This window comes from Carcharhinus amblyrhynchos, chromosome 33, assembly GCF_965287045.1.
Source record: "Carcharhinus amblyrhynchos chromosome 33, sCarAmb.v2.hapA, whole genome shotgun sequence".
Lineage (NCBI taxonomy): Eukaryota > Metazoa > Chordata > Chondrichthyes > Carcharhiniformes > Carcharhinidae > Carcharhinus > Carcharhinus amblyrhynchos.
Genome location: NC_137356.1, coordinates 2,660,717 through 2,680,567, shown reverse-complemented (window position 1 = coordinate 2,680,567; position 19,851 = coordinate 2,660,717). Strand labels below are relative to the sequence as shown.

General features: G+C 46.6%; 1 protein-coding gene across 1 annotated transcript; it reads left to right on the top strand.

Moving 5' to 3' along the window:
• The first annotated feature begins 487 nt into the window (after positions 1–487).
• On the top strand, positions 488–19,587 carry cdc37 (cell division cycle 37 homolog (S. cerevisiae)). The gene is made up of 8 exons (XM_080216563.1): positions 488–638; positions 5,313–5,594; positions 8,977–9,085; positions 10,237–10,352; positions 13,466–13,588; positions 15,466–15,648; positions 16,830–16,901; positions 18,202–19,587. The coding sequence occupies exons 1-8, from the start codon at positions 537–539 to the stop codon at positions 18,346–18,348; spliced, it is 1,134 nt and encodes a 377-aa protein (XP_080072689.1). The 5' UTR covers positions 488–536; the 3' UTR covers positions 18,349–19,587.
• The last annotated feature ends 264 nt before the right edge of the window (positions 19,588–19,851 follow it).

Here is a 19,851-nt window from a genome sequence, read left to right as displayed (position 1 = left end):
ACTGGGTGCTCAGGGTCCCACTGGGTGTCCAGGCCCCACTGGGTGCTCAGGGCCCACTGGGTGTCCAGGCCCCACTGGGTGCTCCAGGCCCCACTGGGTGCTCAGGGCCCACTGGGTGTCCAGGGCCCACTGGGTGTCCAGGCCCCACTGGGTGCTCAGGGTCCCACTGGGTGCTCCAGGCCCCACTGGGTGTCCAGGCCCCACTGGGTGTCCAGGGCCCACTGGGTGCTCAGGGTCCCACTGGGTGCTCAGGGCCCCACTGGGTGCTCAGGGCCCACTGGGTGCTCCAGGCCCCACTGGGTGCTCAGGGCCCACTGGGTGCTCAGGGCCCACTGGGTGCTGATACAGTTGGGTCTACTTTCTGAGGTTGTAAATTTTTGAACTTTGACTCAAACGATTCAGCGGTTTTATGGCGTCATTCGGGAATGGGAGGGATTTTCAGAAGCGGAAATGACGATACCGGAAGTGTGGGCGGGACGGGGTGACGCTGCCGGAAGTGGGGGTCAGGGAGAGTTCTGGAAGCTCGGGCCGGGAAGATGGTGGATTACAGCGTGTGGGACCACATCGAGGTGTCGGATGATGAGGACGACACTCATCCCAACATCGACACGGCCAGCCTGTTCCGCTGGAGGCACCAGGTAGCCGGGGAGGCGAACTGGGACAGCGAGAGAGGAATACAACCCTTCACCTCACCACCACCCCTCAACCCACTCTCCCCCCCCCAACCCACTCTCCCCCCCCTCAACCCACTCTCCCCCCCCCTCAACCCACTCTCCCCCCCCTCAACCCACTCTCCCCCCCCTCAACCCACTCTCCCCCCCCTCAACCCACTCTCCCCCCCCTCAACCCACTCTCCCCCCCCTCAACCCACTCTCCCCCCCCTCAACCCACTCTCCCCCCCCTCAACCCACTCTCCCCCCCCTCAACCCACTCTCCCCCCCCTCAACCCACTCTCCCCCCCCTCAACCCACTCTCCCCCCCCCTCAACCCACTCTCCCCCCCCTCAACCCACTCTCCCCCCCCCTCAGCCCACTCTTCCCCCCCCCTCAACCCACTCTCCCCCCCCCCTCAACCCACTCTCCCCCCCCTCAACCCACTCTCCCCCCCCCTCAACCCACTCTCCCCCCCCTCAACCCACTCTCCCCCCCCTCAACCCACTCTCCCCCCCCTCAACCCACTCTCCCCCCCCCCAACCCACTCTCCCCCCCTCAACCCACTCCCCCCCCCCCAACCCACTCTCCCCCCCCTCAACCCACTCTCCCCCCCTCAACCCACTCTCCCCCCCCTCAACCCACTCTCCCCCCCCTCAACCCACTCTCCCCCCCCCCAACCCACTCTCCCCCCCCCCAACCCGACCCACTCTCCCCCCCCCCAACCCGACCCACTCTCCCCCCCCCCAACCCGACCCACTCCCCCCCCCCCCCCCCCCAACCCAACCCAGTCACGCCATGGAGTTGCCCTGTGTGTTCTTTTTACTTGCACATCTGTCTCCTTGCCAGTCTGTCAGCGTGCTGTTGTCACCAGACTTGGGAGTGGTTACCTCTTTATTTTTTATCCCCCATTCCATTTCCCACTTTCTCATTACAATATTGAATGTAAACACGTCAGACTGTAGTTCCAGCCTCCCAGCCAGAGCAGCATGCTCTTACCTCAGTTAGCCATCTTCCTGCTCACTTGAATAGGATTCATTTCTTGTCTTCTACCCACTCCTCACGTTGCTATCAGCTTTCTGAAACTTTCTATAACCGAGAACATGAAAGGAGAACAGTATTGGGTTCAATGCAGAGTGAATAAAATCTACATTAGCTGATCCACAAACGTGCCCTTCAAATCCATTTCACCTCTGAACTGTGCATGGACTTGATATTGTATCCAGTGCAATGGCAGATTGACAAGTAAGTGTGTGTTTGCATCTGCCCCCTGTCCAACTCTTGAGATCAAATCATAATCTCTCTGTACTCTGTCACCTTGTGTGGAAATAACATCGTTCAAGTATTTATCCAATTCCCTTTCAAAGGCGACTAGTGAATCTTGGTCCACCATTCGATCAGGCAGAGTGTTATTAAACCTGACTGTTTGCTGCATAAGAGTCTCTCCTCATGTCACACCTGGTCTGTTATCCATCATTTTAAATCTGCCCTCTGGTTCTTGTTCCCTCAGTCATTGGAAATAGCTTTTCAATTATTATTTCACAAACCCCATCAAATCTATTCCACCTTCTTTGCTCTGAGGAGCTTTTCAAATATTGTCTACCTCTAATGAAGTGTTCAATTTCTGGCGCACACTTGAATGAGTGAAGCCTGAAGTATGTAGTTGGTATTGTTTGTAGCTCAGCATGGAAGTTTCCTTCTCTCTAATTTTTACATCCGTTAAGAAGCTTTATGGTCATTTTTCCATTTCCCACAATAATGTGATTTTCGCTTTGTAAGTGCAATATTGTAACTCGTGCACCGTGGTACTCAGTGCTCTTGGGTAGTGTTCTGTCTCATCTTTTCATTCTTGTCCTTTTCTCAGTTAAGTACTGATGTGCAGAAATCCCTCACTGTGTTTCAGAGTTTTAAGTTTATTTATTAGTAATAAGTGAGACTTTCATTAACACTGCAATGAAGTTACTATGAAATTCCCTTAGTCACCACACTCTGGCACCTGCTCGGGTACACTGAGGGAGAATTTAGCACAGCCAACGCACCTAACCTGCACATCTATGAGACAGAGAGAAAACCAGAGCACCCAGAGGAAACCCATGCAAACATGGGGAGAACGTGCAGGCTCTACATGGATAGTGACCCAAGCCAGGAATCAAACCCAGGTCCCTGGTGTTGTGAGGCAGCGGTGCCAACCACTGTGCCATCCCAAGTGTTTCCCAGAGTTTCCAAGTGAAGCCTTAGATAATTCCAGTTTATTTCTCTGATACTTGGTGTACATTCTCTCTTGTTGGGGATGATTGGTTTTAACTAAATTCAGTGAAAGCTAATGGAGTTAAATTTTTAAGCATGCTTTGAGGAGTTTAACCCATCAAAACCCTGCAGTTTCCCAGCCTGGAGGAACAGTGATCTTCCAGTTGTCTTCAACCTGAATAATAACTCTTGTTACCTGAACACCCTCCAAGTTTAATCAGATTAATAAAATTACAAGCCCCAGAGAAAAGCTAGGCCATCCTCATCTCACTAATGATTCATAATGTAATGCTATCATGAAATATCAGCAGTGTCCTGAATATGAAGTGGAGTTAGTTAGTTTACCAGAAATATTGAAGGCTCTAGTTCTGGTCTGAAAAGCGATACCTCAGGCAGTGTATCATTCTGTCAGTACTGCACTGTAGTGGGGTTGGGATATGGATTGAATCCATAAATAATTTGCTGGAGTTCTTCAAAGATGTAACAAGCAAGGTGGATAATGGATATCCTGTAAATGTAGTATATGTAGCCTTCCAGAAGGCATTTACCTGACACAAATCTCCAAGATTATGAAGGGCATGGACAGTGTGGATAGTCAGAAGCTTTTTCCCAGGGTGGAAGAGTCAATTATTAGGGGGCATAGGTTTAAGATGCGAGGGGCAAGGTTTAAAGGAGATGTATCGGGCAAGTTTTTTACAGAGTGATGGGTGCCTGGAATTTGCTGTCAGGGGAGGTAGTGGAAGCAGATATGGTAGTGACTTTTGAGGGGCACCTTGACAAATACATGAATAGGATGGGAATAGAGGGATATGGTCCCCAGGAAGGGTAGAGTTTTAGTTCAGTCAGGCAACATGGTCAGTGTAGGCTTGGTGGGTCAAAGGGCCTGTTCCTGTGCTGCAATTTTTTTCTTACTTGATAAGGTGCCACACAAAAGGTTAATAAACTAGGTTATTTTACATGGGATCTGGGGTAATTTCTTCATTTGGATGGAGGATTGGCTAACCAACAGAAAGCAGTGAATCAGGATAAGTGGTTATTTTCCTGTTTGGAAAGGTGTAACTCGTGGGGTGCCGCAGAGTTCGGCCTCCGGCTCCAACTACTTACAATCTACATTCCTAATTTGGATACAGCGATAGAAGGTACTCCAGCCAAATTTGCAGATGAAAATAAGTGGGATGGTAAATTGCAATGAGGGAATAAGAAATTTACAAATGGACCTGGATAGGTTCAGTGACTGGGCAACATTTGGCAGATGGAGTTTAATGTGGATCAGTGTGAGATTATCCATTTTGGTGGGCAAAATACAAAAGTAACTTATTATCTAAATGGGGAGAAACTTTGAAGTGCTTCATTGCACAGGGGGTTGGGTGTTCTAATGCATAAATTGTGGGAAACTAGTATGTAGGCACAGGAGGTAATAAGGAAGGCAAATGGAATTTTGACATTTATTGTGAAAGGACTATAAAAGCAGTGAAGTATTGCTGCAACTGTACTAAGCAGTCATGAAACCGCACTTCAAATATTGCGTACAGTTTTGGCCCTCTTCAGGAAAGATGTAATTGCATTGGCGATGGCTCAGAGGAGGTTCACTGGGTTGATTCCGGAATTGAAGGATTTTTCCCAAGAGGGATTGTGCAGTTGAGAAAAACGAGAGTGGATACAATTGAGGTGCACAAGATGATGATGGGGGATTGACAAATTCGAAAGTGAGACGATGTTTCCTGTTGTGGGGAAATCGAGAATAAGAGGTCATAGTTTTAGGATAAGGGGCAGCAGATTTAAAACAGAGGCGGGGAAACTGCTTCTCCTGAAGGGTGGTGAGTCTGTGGAATTCTCTTCCCAGAGTGCAGTGGATGCTGGGATATTGAGTAAATTGAAGGAAGAGGTGGACAGATTTTTAATTAGTAATGAAGGGTTATGGTGATTGGGCAGGAGAGTGGAATTGAGGCTGAGGTGGAATCAGCCATGATCGCATATTAAATGTTGGAGCAAACTCGAGGGACTGAATGGCCTCCTCTTGCCCCTAGTTCTTATTTTCTTCTGTTCGTTGCCTTCTGATTGAGGTGGAAGTATTGTATCTGCTGTATTATATCACTCCTGCTTACTCGGAAGCCAGCTATTTCTGCAACTTGAGAAACTGCTGAAGATTTGGACAGGGATTCTAAAAACAATCCACCTTTTAATTGACCCCAGAATGTGCCTAAATGCAATTAGCCTGCTGTTGAGGCCACATCAGTGTAACAGTCATTCCCGTGCTGCTATATCTTGAATACACTATGTGAATTGCAATGCTACTGTTATCCTCATAAAGCGCAACATCCTTGACACATGATGTATATTGTAACAAAACCACAGAATATCCCTGCAGATCAGATGGTGTTGGTTTGTAAAAGTTCCTCTTGCTGTCTGTTCCAGGCTCGCATTGAGCGGATGGAAGAAGCACAGAAAGAACGGGAAGAGTACGAGAAAGCGTGTGGGGATTGTAAGCGTAAACTCAGCGAGTGCCAAAGGAAGCTCAAGGATTTGATGTTGTTGGAAACAGACGATGCAAAGAAAGAGATTGAAAAGTTACAGTCAGAGCTGAAACAACTGAAAAAGGAAGAGAAAGAAATGGATAAGAAAGGAGCATCGCTGAGGAAGAAGGAAAAGGCAATGCCATGGAATGTCGATACACTGAGTAAGGAGGGATTCAGTAAGGTAAGGAATGTGTTAGCCATGTTAGTCAAGTTTATTGGAGTCATGAGTCGGCTTTACTCCACATTAACACCACAGTGTCGCCACACTTCGGCACCTGCCTGGGTACACTGAGGGAGAATTTAGCATCCTTCTACCCTCTCCCATTATCATTCTCGCTACCCTCTCCCATCATCACTCCCCCTACCCTCACCTGTCAAACTTCCTGTCTTTTGGACTGTAGGAGGAAACCGGAGCATCCGGAGGAAACCCATGCATACATGGGGAGAACGTGTAGGCTCCGCACAGACAGTGACCCAAACTGGGAATCGAACCTGAGTCCCTGGCGCAATGAGGTGGCTCTGTGCCACCAAGCTGCCCTGTTAGCTCATGAAGCAAGCACTGATTTGCCAGTATGTCAGTGCTGCTTCTGAATTGGTTACTGGGAAAAACAGACATTAACATTTATTTTTCTGTCTTGTCCTGTACAGCCACCACGCCTCTGCCCAGTATTGTCATTCAGTCCAGCAACTCTCCTCATCCTCTTTCAATCCTTCTCTGCTTTATTCATCCAGGATCACTATGTCAAAGCGTCCAAATCCATTCTGAGTTTTTAAAATTCTTTACAGCATATATTCTGGAGCCACGTACATTTTACAAGTTAATGAGTCAGATAACAAGCAATCAGATTGGGATGGTGAGACTAAATCATGATTCTTTATTGGGCTTTCTGTGTGTTTGTGGATGTTTAGGTTCAGACAGGGTCAGACTCGACAGTAATGCCTTTCACTGCCACCCTGAATCTGGCGTGTTCTCCAGCCCTGCTTCTCCTGTGTTCCTCACTCAGTCCTTCTTGAACATTCCCCTCTTTTTTCACCCAAGCATTGGCATTGAGTCTTCAGCCTCTGGGCCCCATGGTCTGGAGTTTCCTTCTCAGAACCGACTGATTTTACCACCATTCCTTCTTAAAATGTTCCTTCAAACCTACATCTTGGCCAAAACATTTAACCGCCTATCCTCATTTCGTCTAAGTATGGATTTGTCAGATCACACGTCTGAGCACCTTTTGCGGTTTCCTCTTCTAAAGGCACTATATAAATGTAAGTTGTGTATTTATAGAGCTGCTTGATGATTATCCATTCCATTTTCTGGTTTGTACACTGGTTACACGTTGTGACATTGAAGCCTGTCTGTTATAGCTCCTTATTTATTATCAAATTGAAATTCTCTGACTTAATCTCAACATGACTGGACTGTGGTGAGGTAAAACTCAACTGGATTTTAGACAAAGTTGGCATTTAGAGAAAAGATTGTAACGTTGAAAGGAAACTCTTCTGATGATTTACAAACAGATCCTCAGCCAAGGTGTTGTGACTGAACAAGTTATCCAGAGCCCAAGTGTGATGCTCTGGGGACCCGCGTTCAAATCCCACCACAACCAAGTATGAAATTTGAGTATTAGAAGAGCCAGGTTCGAATGATGAACATGAAAACGTTGCCAATTGTTGGAATGGGCAGCGTGGCGGCACAGTGGTTAGCACTGCCGTCTCACAGCGCCCAGGACTAAGGTTTGATTCCCGGCAGCACAATGGTTAGCACTGCTGCTTCACGGCGCCTGGGACCTGGATTCAGTTTCCGACTTGAGTCGCTGTCTGTGCCGAGTCTGTAAATTCTCCACGTGCCTGCGTACTCCGGTTTCCTCCTCCAGTTTGAAAGGCATGCTGATTAGGTGCATTGACCTGAACAGGCGCCGGACTGTGGTGACTCAAGAATTACGCAGTAACTGCGTTGCAGAGTTAATATATGCCTTACTTGTGACTAATAAAGAAACTTTAACTTTAAAAAGTCATCTAGTTCACTGATTTACGACACCTCAGATACTAAACAGTCCATGTTCAAATGCAGCAAGACCTGGACAGTATCCAGGCATAGGCTGGCAATTGGCAAATAACATTGTGGGGCAGCACAATGGTTATCACAGCTGCCTCACTGCTCTGGGGACCCAGGTTCAATTCCAGTCCTGGGTTTCTGTGTGGCGTTTACACGTTCTCCCTGTGTCTGCCTGGGTTTCCTCCAGGTGTTCCGGTTTCCTTCTACACTCCAAAGATGTTAGGTGGATTGGCCATGCTAAGATGTCCCTTAGTGTCCCATGATGTGTTGATTAGATTAGCAGGTAAGTATGGCGGGTTAGAGGGATAGGGCAGGGGGAGGGATCTGGGTAAGGTGCTCCTTCAGAGAGTCAATGCAGATCTGATGGGCTGAATGCTGCCTCCTGTGTTAGTGATTTTATTCACGCCACCCAAATGCCAGGCAATGACTGTCTCCAGCAACAGAGCATCTAACCATCACCCCTTGACATTCATGGCATCGTGGCAGTGGTTGGAACTGATGCCCCTCAGTGCCAGTGACCTGGGTTCAATTCCGACCTCAGCTGTGTGGAATCTGCAGATTCTCCCCATATCTGCGTGGGTTTCCTCCGGGTGCTCCGGTTTCCTCCCACAGCCCAGAGGTGTGCGGGTTAGGTAGATTGGCCGTGCTAAATTGCTCCCAGTGTCCATGGAGGCGGGGGTGCGGTGGGCAATAAATATGTGGGGTTACTGGAATAGGGCATGGATGGGGTTGTGGTCAGTGCAGACTCAATGAGCTGAATAGCCTTCCTCTGCACTGTCGTGATTCTCGATTTCCATCTCTGAATCCATCACTATCAACATCCTGGGAGTTACAATTGACCAGAAACTGAAATGAACGAGCCATAATATGTGCTGTGGCTACTGGAGCAGGTCACAGGCTGAGAATTCTGCGGCAAGTAACTCTTCTGATTCCTACAAGCCTGTCCACCATCTTCGAGGAACAAGTCAGGAGTGTAATGAAATACTCCCCACTTGCCGGGATGGGTGCAGCTCCAACAAAACTCAACACCATTCAGCCCACTTGAATGGCATCACGTCTACAGACATTCACTTGCTCCCTGATTGTGCACAGTAGCAGCCATGTGTGCTATCTATAAAATGGAACACCAAGTTCCATCAACTCACCAAGTTCCATCAACTTCACCTTCCAAACCCATGACCTCTACCATCCAGAAATACAAGGGCAGCCAACATGGGCACACCGTCACCTGTAAGTTCCCCTCCAAGCCGCCCACCATCCTGATTTGAAAGTCGATCAGCCATTCCTTCACCATCGTCGGGTCAAAATCCTGAAATTTCCCCTCTAACAGCACAGTGGGTGTACCTACACCCCATTGACTGCAGCGGGTTCAAGGCAGTGGCTCACCCACCACCACCTCAAGGGGCAATTAGTGATGGGCAATACACGCTAGTCTAGCCAGCAACCCCCACATTCCGTCAGTGAACTTCAGGCAATGATTGGATATTGCGTAAACACTTCTGTTCTTTTATTTTAGAGTGTCATTAATATAACTCCGGAATCAAGCAAGGTGGAAACGGAGGAAGACAAAGAAAAAAAACACAAGACCTTTGTGGAAAAATACGAGAAGCAGATCAAACACTTTGGTAAGCAGGATTTCTTTGTGAGCTGGGTTTTCTTACAGCCCGTTGGGGATCCAGTATGGGATCAGCTGCTGCTTGTACCAGGGCTAGAATTAAATTTGTACATCTGAGATTCCATGGAAGTCCATTCCAGCTTGGCTGATTGCTGTTCTCTCATGGGGTCTTGATTTGCAAGCGCACAGCGAACACAGATTTTAAATCTGGTTTGTTTGTGTATGAATGGTATTTCATTGTATTTGACCTGGGGCTTGGCATCAGTTACTGAATTCAGTACAGCCAGCTCAGACACCTATTAATGATCCATGTAAGTATCATTCTGTGTTATTCATGTTGTTTCCATTCTGAAACTCAGCTTGTGCCTTTCCCTCTGCCTTCTTTTCATTCCTGGTCATACTACCTTGCAGTCCAAATCCCTTTCTGTTCTTTGCTCATGTATATCAATGAGCCATTTCTGGAGGCAACCTCGGTGAGTGAGTGAGCCTCCTCATCTCAGTGGGCTGCGAGATTGAAACCAAGACCCCATCAATCAGATTCAGTCTGTTCAGTACAGGCCAAATATTTCATAAATGATAGAAAATGCTGAACCATTTATACGGTAATAGAATTGCTGTCAACTTCAGTAAAAATAAAAAAAAATTATGCATTGGGCACAGAGGGAGCGCACAGCTCTGTCAATGCTGTGAGCAATCAGCACACACCTTCACTAGCCCTTGCTTTACTATGAATCACTTCAGCTGTACAAGCAGGATAAAAGCTGTGTGGGCCAAAATCAGTGGAAAGTGGCAATCCTTAGATGGGCAACAGTTAACAAACCATCTTGTGGGCTGCCCTCAGCCCCCTGACGGGCTGCATGTGGCCCCGTGCAGCACCACTCTCTCTCAGCTGTGTGCTCTGTCAGGTAGCCAGCAAGAGCGTCATGTCCTGGTGCTCACACTGAATTCTGGTTCTGCATTGAGTCTCCTCTGCATGTTTGTGGATGTTGTAATGAAGACAGGACTAGGCGTGACAGCGATTCCTTTCACAGCCGCCTTGTGCACACGGCTCACTGCGCCCGCTTGTGTGAGTTGTGAAAGACTGGCTCGGGGGCTGTGTGGAACTGAGGATTGGCCAGGGTCAGGGGAATGTAAATGAACTTATTGCCTATCTGTTCACAGGCATGCTCCGTCGCTGGGATGACAGCCAGAAATACCTGTCCGATAATCCTCACCTTGTGTGTGAGGAGACGGCCAATTACCTGGTCATCTGGTGCATCGATTTAGAAGTTGAAGAGGTACACTGGTTGTTCTGACTTTATACATTTGTGAAATGATACACACTGAGAATGCAAGTCCCAATTGTCCACCTGGTGCAGTGGTTATGTCGCTGGACCAGGAGACCTATTAATGATTCAGAGACACAAGTTCAAATCCCACGATAGCGACTGGGAATTTAAATCCAGTTAATAAATGATCAATCAAGGAAATCCAGATTTCAGCTCACTAATCTCAGTGTAACTAACCCTCCTATTGCAATTGTAAATGTAGAAGCATAGAATGGTTCCAGTACAAAGCTCTGTGTGTGTGTGTATATTAGTCACACTCCTTTCCCCGATTGTTTTCTCTTAATCAGTTCCCTTTTGAAAGTTGTGTGAATATGGCTCTGCAACATGCTCAGACTGTGGATTCCAAATTCTCCAATAGAAAACAAATACTGCTATTTTGCGAAATCAGTATCCTCCGATTCTTGCTCCTTCCAGTAATGGCAGCAATTTCTCCCCATCTACTGCTGTCTGATTATAAAGAGCTCATCAAATATCTCCTCTCTCCTTCTGTAAGAGAACAGCTCCAGCTTTGTCTATCTATCTTCTTAGCTGAAATTTCCCTTCCCCAAAATCAGTGCTGTGAATCTTTCCTGCATCCTCTCTCTCTGCAATGCCATCATGTTTTTCTACAATGTTGTGTCCAGAATTGGGGACACTTGTTGAGTGTTTTACAGAGATTCAGCATAACCTTCTGGTTTTTAAACTTTCTAAAGCTAAAGGAGCCAGTAAAATCTTGCTTTTTTCACAACTTGCCCCGCCATCTTATTTAAAAATGTTTTTTATTCTTTCATGGGACATGGGTGTCACTGGCTCACCCAGATTTGTTGCCATCCCTAATTGCCTTTGACCTGAGTGGCTTGCTTGGCCATTTTAGAGGGCAGTTAAGAGTCAGTCACATTGTTATGGGTCTGGAGTCACGTGTAGGCCAGACCGGGTAAGGATGGCAGAATTCCTTCCCTAAAGGGATGTTAGTGAATCAGAGGTTTTTACAATTAATACTTTCTTGGTTGCCATTGCTGAGAGGGACCTTTAAATTCCAGATTTAATCACTGGATTCAAATTCCACCAGCTGTCACAATGGGATTTGAACCCAGGCCACTGGGTTACTGGTCCAATGAGATAGCCACTGTCTCCCTCCACCTAATAATGATTTACCTGCAGGGTCTGTTCCTGCATCCTCTCCAGAATTGGACCCTTTGTTTGATATCACCTCTCCTCATTCTTCCTCCCAAAATGTATCAATTCACACATCTCAGCATTAACTTTGATTAGTCACATGTTTGCTCATTCCATTAGCTTGTTTGTTATCCTGAAGTTCGTCACATCCTCCCAGTTCACAATGCTTACAATCTACTTATGCCTTTGTCATTAATACACCAAGAAAAGCATGTACCCTGAAGCTGACCCCAGGGATGTCCCATTTTAGACTACCTTCCAATCTCCTAAACAACTGATCTCCATTGCTATCTCGTTCCTGTCATTCTGCCAATACTGTATCAATGCTGCCACTGTCCCTTTCATGCCATGGTGTTTAGTTTTGCTGTCAAGTTTGTTGGGTGGCACACTCCACTTGCCTGGTTGAGTGCAGCTCCACCATCACCCAAGAAGCTTGACACCATCCAGGACAACGCCACCTCCTTGACTGACAACTCATTCAACATCCACTGCCTCCACCTCTGACGCACAGTGGCAGCACTGTCTACCAAATGCAAGATGCAGTGCAACAATTCATCCAGCCTTCTTCAGCTCTTTCCATGCCCCTGGCCTGTCCCACTGAGAACACTACCCTCCCTCAGTATCCTTGATGCATCCCATTAGGTCCTGGTGACTTAGCAATTTTAAATACAGACAGCCTTTCTGATGTCTCCTCCTCATCAATCTTTCATTCATCCAGTGTTTCCTCTGCTGTCTTTGTCAAGGTGCAGAGTGTGCATTTAGCCCCACGTGCGCACACACACACATTACATGCCCCCCCCCCCGCCATGTGGGGTGTGCAGGATGTATTCCCCGGAACGGTGCAGCAGATTCGTTACATTGCAGAAGTTAACAGATGTAATTTTATATTGTATTATAATCTGGTCAGATCCCATTTGGAGTATTGTGAGCAGTTTTGGGTCCTGCATTTAAGGAAAGATGTGCTGGCCTTGGAAAGGTCCAGAGGAGGTTCACAAGAATGATTCCTGTAATGAAGTGCTTGTTGTATGTGGAATGGTTGAGAACTCTGGGTCTGTACTCGGAGTTTAGAAGGATGAGGAGGATCTTATTGAAACTTACAGGATACTGCGAGGCCTGGATAGAGTGGATGTGGAGAGGATGTTTCCACTAGTAGGAAAAACTAGAAGCAGAGGGCACAATTTCAGGCTAAAGGGACGATCCTTTAAAATAGAGATGAGAAGGAATTTTTTCAGCCAGAGAGTGGTGAATCTGTGGAACTCTTTGCCACAAAAGGCTGTGGAGGCCGGGTCATTGAGTGTCTTTAAGACAGAGATAAATAGATTCTTGATTAATCAAGGGATCATGGGTTATGGGGAAAAGGCAGGAGAGTGGAGATGAGAAAAATATCAACCAAGATTGAATGGTGGAGCAGACTGGCCTAATTCTGCTCCTATGTGTTATGGTCTCCTTTGTTGTTAATGTGAGCTACAGGTGAATACTCAGTTTTGCTGGTGATCCCCTGATCCTCAGTTTGCAGTTGTATTGTTGTGAACCAGCCCCAGAGGGCAGGCTGTCGGCTGTATAAATCTGTGCAACGTGCCTTTTTTTGCCCAGTGTTTGTGAAGTTTGTTTATTTCAGCTTCTGGCAGTGTTGTTCCACGCTGCACATGGAGATACAATGGGAAGTCTGTAACCTTCCAAGTAATGCGTCACTGCAGGCAACTGCTGGAGCCTTTAAAAGGTTAGGGTGACACCCAAGGCATGGTTTCTCATTTAGACTGTGTGGAATGAAATGGGATTTCAACACAGCTAGAAAGACGTTTATGATGGGGAATTCCTGCATCACACCAATTCCATTCAGCAGGATAGATTCTGATTACCTTTGGCCTGCTTCATGTTAAACTTGTATTTATGGGTTCCATTTGCAGAAACATGCACTGATGGAGCAGGTCGCTCACCAGACGATCGTGATGCAGTTTATCCTGGAACTTGCCAAGAGCCTTAAGGTGGATCCCAGAGCTTGTTTCCGACAGTTCTTCACCAAAATCAAGGTCTGGAAATGATTAATAGTCTATCTCATTTCAAACAGTTGGCAGTTTGCTTCACCCTGTTTTATTTTAAGGTGGCCTGTCTGAAATATGGCTTCATATTTGACCTTGTGCTCTGGCTGCTATTAACTGTGGAGCGATGATTATCACTGGCGATAAATTTCCACACTCCAGCCTAACCCAGCACTTCATAAATGTCAACAGAGAGACAGGCGAAGAACTAACTTCGGGTTTTTTTCCTTTATTACTGATAACTGTATTTCTACTATGTTGGAAATCAGTTGAGCTCCTTGTGCTTTAATTTCCTCTTTATTTTTAGCACTTTTGTCTTTACATTTCTTGCTGTGTCGTTCTGACAAGTGTCAGGGATTTTCAGTGAAAGGATGGCCACTGGATCTGGGGTCTGTGGGGACGAGTGGAAGATTGGGAGTGACGTGGTTGCTCTACAAAGAGCTGGCATATGCTTGATGGGCCAAATGGCACTCTCCTGTTGCCATAATAACTGTTCGGAGTTCGCTAAAGGAATGGTCACTTGAAAAGTGACTGGAATAAATAGGTTTCTCGTGTGGAACTGGACTTGGAGAACAGGAAGAGTTCCCAAATCTGAATGATCTCAGTGAGTTTCACTGGGGGCAGCAATGGGGTACAACATTTGCTATCACTGAGGGGAAAGCTCTGGAATCATGTTCATTAGGATTGGGTCAGGAGGGAGCCATTCAGTCCCTCACCTTCCTGTTCTGCATTTTAAATCCAATCAGAATCACCACAGTGCCAAGAGGCTATTCAGCCCATTGAATCTGCACCGGCTCTGACAGATAATCTGAGCCAAACACTCTCCTCTGCCCTATCACTGTAACCCCACACATTTACCATGGCTAATCCTTTTAACCTACACATCTTGGGACATTGAGGCAATTTACCACGGCCATCCACCTAACCAGCACGCCTTTCAGACTGTGGGAGGAAACCAGAGCACCTGGGAGGACACTTATACAGACACGGGGAGCACATGCAGACTCCACACAGACAGTGACCCGAGGCTGGAATTGAACCCAGGTCTCTGACGCTGTGAGGCAACCGTGCCATCCCTGGCTGATCTGTGATATCTCTTTATAATCTTAGAGCTCCATTGGGTAAACTGATCCAATATCAACAACCTTCTTGTGAAAGAGCCTGATTTCAGGAATGTCACAGAGATTATCGTAGAATCCCTACAGTAGAGAAGGAGGCCATTTGCCCATAGAGTCTGTATCAACCACAGTCCCATCCAGGCCCTATTCCCGTAACCACACACATTTAACCTACAAATCCATTTGACGTGAGTGAGTAATTCTTGATTCACTGAATGGCCTACTTTGAATTTAATCTAAAGATTTACCCAATTATTCTTCATTCCCTTAACTGGGGAAATAGTTCGGCATCAACCTGACTGAATACTTTGGTTTTAAAAACATTGATGCATTTAGAGTGTTGAAGAGTGATTGCAACAACAGTTTTAGTAACTACCTTCCCCCCGCCCCCCCAGAGCCAGTGAATGAAACATGGTGCCCAGCGCCCATCACTGTTTGACCAAGGGATTTACCACTTACTGCTCATCATGCACTGGTCTCACTCAGCCACTTTCTTTCCTGCTTTGTGGGTGCATTGGCTTTGAGATTGGTATCAGTTGTGATGCCCAGATACAGAGTGAGGAATAGCTGCTTTGGTGAGAGCCTGTGACACCTGGTCCAGTGGGTGGGGGCCAGTGTGGGGAGAGCTGGGGTCGGGAACGCAGAGGCCAGTGTGGGCAGGGTGCGAGGGCAGTGGCCTGAGTATTAAAGTGGTGTATTGAATGATATTGGTGATGTTGATTTTGTTTTAAACTGCTCTCCTTTTCCCAGACGGCAGATAAACAATACATTGAAGCTTTTAATGATGAGCTCGGATCATTTAAGGAGAGGGTCAAAGGTCGTGCTCAAGCAAGGATAGAAAAGGCAATGAAGGAATATGAGGAGGAGGAGCGTCAGAAAAGGCTGGGACCTGGTGGGCTGGATCCGGTGGAGGTGTACGAGAGCCTGCCCACGGTGAGTTCATCGCTTTGTAATGCTGCTGTGATTCGCTGGAGTAACTGAGGAGTTATGTCAGCCACCCGTTAGGTATTTTGTTCCTGTGTTCCTGTTTCCTTCCTTCTCTTGCTCTGCAGAGAGGGTGCTGCACATTCTCTGTGTCCCTTGCTGTTGCCAGCCACCTGTCCACAGCCTGTGAATTCTACCTCTGGCCAACTCAATTCAAGCAGTTTCCTCACTCATCTTCTGTCACAACCCAATATTTGTTTGTTCAATAAACCCAGACACTGGTGTCAAAGCAATGCAGATTTATACCTTGCTCATCTTTCATGGCTTTAAGTTTTAAGTTTTTTTAAGTTTATTTTTTAGTGTCACAAGTAGGCTTACATGAACACTGCAATGAAGTTACTGTGAAAATGCCCGAGTTGCCACACTCCAGCGCCTGTTCGCGTACATTGAGAGAGAATTTAGCACGGCCTATGCATCCTGACCAGCATGTCTTTCAGACTGTGGGAGGAAACCCACATAGACACGGGGAGAACGTGCAAACTCCACACAGACAGTGATCCAAGCTGGGAATCAAGACCAGGTCCCTGGCGCTGTGAGGCAGCAGCGCTAACCACTGAGCCACCGTGCCACCCAGCCTTCCTCTGTGTGGGAGGATACACATTTTTCAGGAGGGGATCCTGATAACCGGGTGAGGTACAATGTGCGCAAAGCTCCTTCAGCATCGTGCTTCCAAATGACAGAAACTAGCGTTGTGTAATTTTATTTACTCCCAAAAATGTCCTGAGCAAGGCTGTGGATTGGGAAAATGGAGGGAATTCCAGAACTGAGTACACATCTTAGAGTGCATCTTGTTAAAGCAGCAACATGCTTGGAAATTGAAAATATAAAGAGAAAATGCTGGAAATATTCAACAGGCCTGGTGTGAAGAGAGGTGTGTCTCTCTCTGTCTCATTCATGACCTTTGACTGGGAGAGCTGATCTTTTCTCAGCAGATTTCCCTTCTTCCCAATTGGGATTTTTAAAATGGCACCTGTCTCTGTTACCCTCAATCATTGCAGATTGTGAACTTTGCAATTTGCAATGATTGATTTTTCTGAGTTCCTCCCAACCCCCTGTATAATTCAGTCAGTTTATAAGAGGGTTTCCCCTTTTGCTTTGCTGCTTCTAATTTGCTAATATTGTCTTTTCAGGAGATGAAGAATTGCTTTGATTCAAAAGATATTCAGATGTTGCAGGATGTCATCAGCAAATTGGACCCAACAGTGAGTATCTGCTTTGACACATCCAGAAGCTCTTGGGCTAACCTGGATTTGTTAGCTCCGTGCTTATTGGTTGTTGCTTCCTGTTTCCACACCACCTGATCTTGAATGTTAGAGACATGATATAATTTTGGTCCCACTTTTCATAGAATCCCTGCAGTGCAGAAGGAGGCCATTCGACTTATCAGGTCTGTACCGACTGCCCAAAAGAGTGATCCAATCCTCTAGTCAGCCTTTTAGGGCTGATATCCTATAGGGAAGGAAATCTGCCATCCTTACCCAGTCTGGCCTATATGTGACTCCAGAGCCACAGCAACGTGGTTGATTCTCAACTGCCCTCCAAGGGTAACCAGGGATGCATAATAAATGCTGGCCTACATGCTGCACTACATCTAGCGGTTCCCCTTTATCCACCCTGTTCGTTACATCCTTAACTATTGAGGAATCTGTCAAATGTGATTTTCTTTTCCGAAAACCATGTTGATTCTGCCTGATTGTAATGTGATTCTCGAAATGTCCGACTAATGCCTCATTAATAATGGATTTGAGTATTTTCCTAGTGACTAACCTTGTGTTAACTGGTCTCGTACTTTGTCTCCCTCCTTTCTTGAACTGCATTTGCGGTTTTCCAATCAGCTGAGATCCTTCCACACTCTCGGCAGCCACTCCTTTGCCTAGACCCGAGGATGCAGGCCGTCGTGTCCAGAGGTCTTGTCAACCTTTCATCCCATTAATTTTCCTCGTGATGATGGTTGTTCCTTCCTCTTGCTTGCCATTTTGTTGTTCTTCGGATTCCTTTATGTATTTCGTACTGAGTTCAAATCAAAATACAGTTTAATTTGAGTTGTTAGTGATCTGTGCCCCTGACCCTAGCTGTGGAAGCTGGGCTGGTCTGGATATTGGATCACAATCAAGACTTTTCTTTGGTGGCCTGGTGCCCCGTGATGCTCTGAGACTCACTTCCCAAAAAGGCTGTGGATGCTGGAATTGCAAACAAAGAAAATAAATGCTGGAAAGTCTCAGGAGGTTTGTCAGCATCTGTGAAGGAGGAATAGAACCAATGTTTCAAGTCCAGATGTCCCTTTGTTAGAGCTCTGACAGAAGGTCAGCCTGACTCGAAGTGTTGGCTCTATTCTCTTCCCACTGACCTGCTGAGATTTCCCAGCCTTTTCTATTTCTTTCCCAAAAAAAAAAGCCGGGGATATCTGAGGGCTTCCTGAACCTCTGCTGCTGCTTTTCATTGCCTCCTCTAAAGGAGCGAGTTTGTATTCTATTAACCCCGAATGCACTGTGCCATTCCCAGGAAGCCAAATACCACATGCAGCGCTGTATTGACTCTGGGCTCTGGATTCCGAATGCAAAGGCTGCAGAGGAGGAAGGGGAGAAGAGTACAGAGGATGAGGATCCTGTGTATGAAGAAGTTAAAAAGGAAGGTGGTGAAGAAAAATAAATTTTTTTTGTTTCTATATCTCCTAGTTTAAAATGCTGTGTTGAGTTACAAATTACACCCTGTTCACTGACTCATAGGGGTTCACGTAAGTTCAATATATCTATTGAATGGAAGGTTAAAGTCCTATACAAATAACTGCTTTTTGTATGAAAATACATGTTTTGAGAGCATGCAGGCTGCTTTTCTCGAATGCAGTAACTCTGGATCGGCTGGCATCTGTGCAGGTGAAAAGCTTCTCAGTTGTCAGAGCAAGTGATTGCTTTCCCCTTTGCTTCATTGGGTTGATGCACGCCACTCTGTGTGCAGAACCACAGAGCTGGCAAGGTGCCAGCTACCTTCAGCCCCTAGTATGTGCGGGGTTACCCCATTTGTGACTCTGCAGAGATACCCTCCTGAGTTGCCCCCCAGTACTCTCTGCTGAGGCCTATGCAGAGATGTGGGTTTCCTGGAGGAGGGACTCGAGAGAGATAGCGAGAGCGAGCGAGTATAAGCTACCATTGCCTGTGCAACCAGGCCCCACACCAGTCAGCATCTTTAGGAGAGGGAGAGAGATTCTCACAATGGATGGGTGGATTGTTGAAAATTCTTCAAGGAAGCAGGCTGGGGAGGGTGCCTGCACATCTCACTTTGTGAATTAAATTGGAACAGGAATATAACGGAGGTGGGGGGGGGGGGGCGGGCGGAGTTGTTTGTGTGGAGAATGAAGGTAGAATCCTTGACTGAAATTATTGCATAACACAAAACCTGACTGGCAATGGCTTCACATTTGAGTGTCCTTGCTGAGAGAGTCCACAGCCAAGTGTTTTGCTCCCTCAGCCTGAACACACTTCTCTGGGATGATGAGAAGGAAGCTGAATAATGGGTGAAATAGTTTCAGGATTTGCAGCAGTTGGTTTTCTGTTCAAGGTCATTATTTTGTCAACTTGACATAGGAATTTGGTTAAGGGATTTACAGCAGTTGCGATACGTGCTTTTATTTTCAGTTCTGAACTCTGATGCCACAATAGTATTCTCCATACTGGGTTTAACTGGTTATGTTCTGTTCACATTTTAATGAGTCTGGTGTGCCGCACAGAGAGTGGTTCAGATTGTTCTGCTGGGGCCAGTGTTGCTGATGCTGCCTGTAACTGTGACCTGTTTGATCTGGGATGGTTGCTGCTTTACGAGCGAGGTAGTGGTTGTAACCTTTGTTTCTTGTTATTGACTACCATGTATGCAAATAAAGATACGATGCAGTAACTCATTGTCTGGGTGTTGTGTGGGGGATTTTAGATAACTTTGTGCATATTAAGTTCTCTAAGATACTGGTTTCAGTCCTCGGTATCACCTTCCTGTTGCGTTAACGAGGCTGAAACGTCAAAACCCAGTCGGGATCAGGCATCTAATTTCCTGCTGGTAAGTGTTTGTGATTTGTCTGTCCAGACACAGTGTGTGTTATGTTCTGTGAACACATTGCCATGTTGCTTTACAGCTCCAACATTAATCTGTTCGTATTCGTGTATA

Excerpts from the sequence above, each read along its gene's own strand:
- cdc37 (XM_080216563.1), top strand. The coding sequence starts at position 537 with ATGGTGGATTACAGCGTGTGGGACCACATCGAGGTGTCGGATGATGAG. Across the intron at positions 9,086-10,236 it reads GAAGCAGATCAAACACTTTG|GCATGCTCCGTCGCTGGGAT; the intron begins GTAAGCAGGATT and ends ATCTGTTCACAG. Across the intron at positions 10,353-13,465 it reads TCGATTTAGAAGTTGAAGAG|AAACATGCACTGATGGAGCA; the intron begins GTACACTGGTTG and ends TTCCATTTGCAG.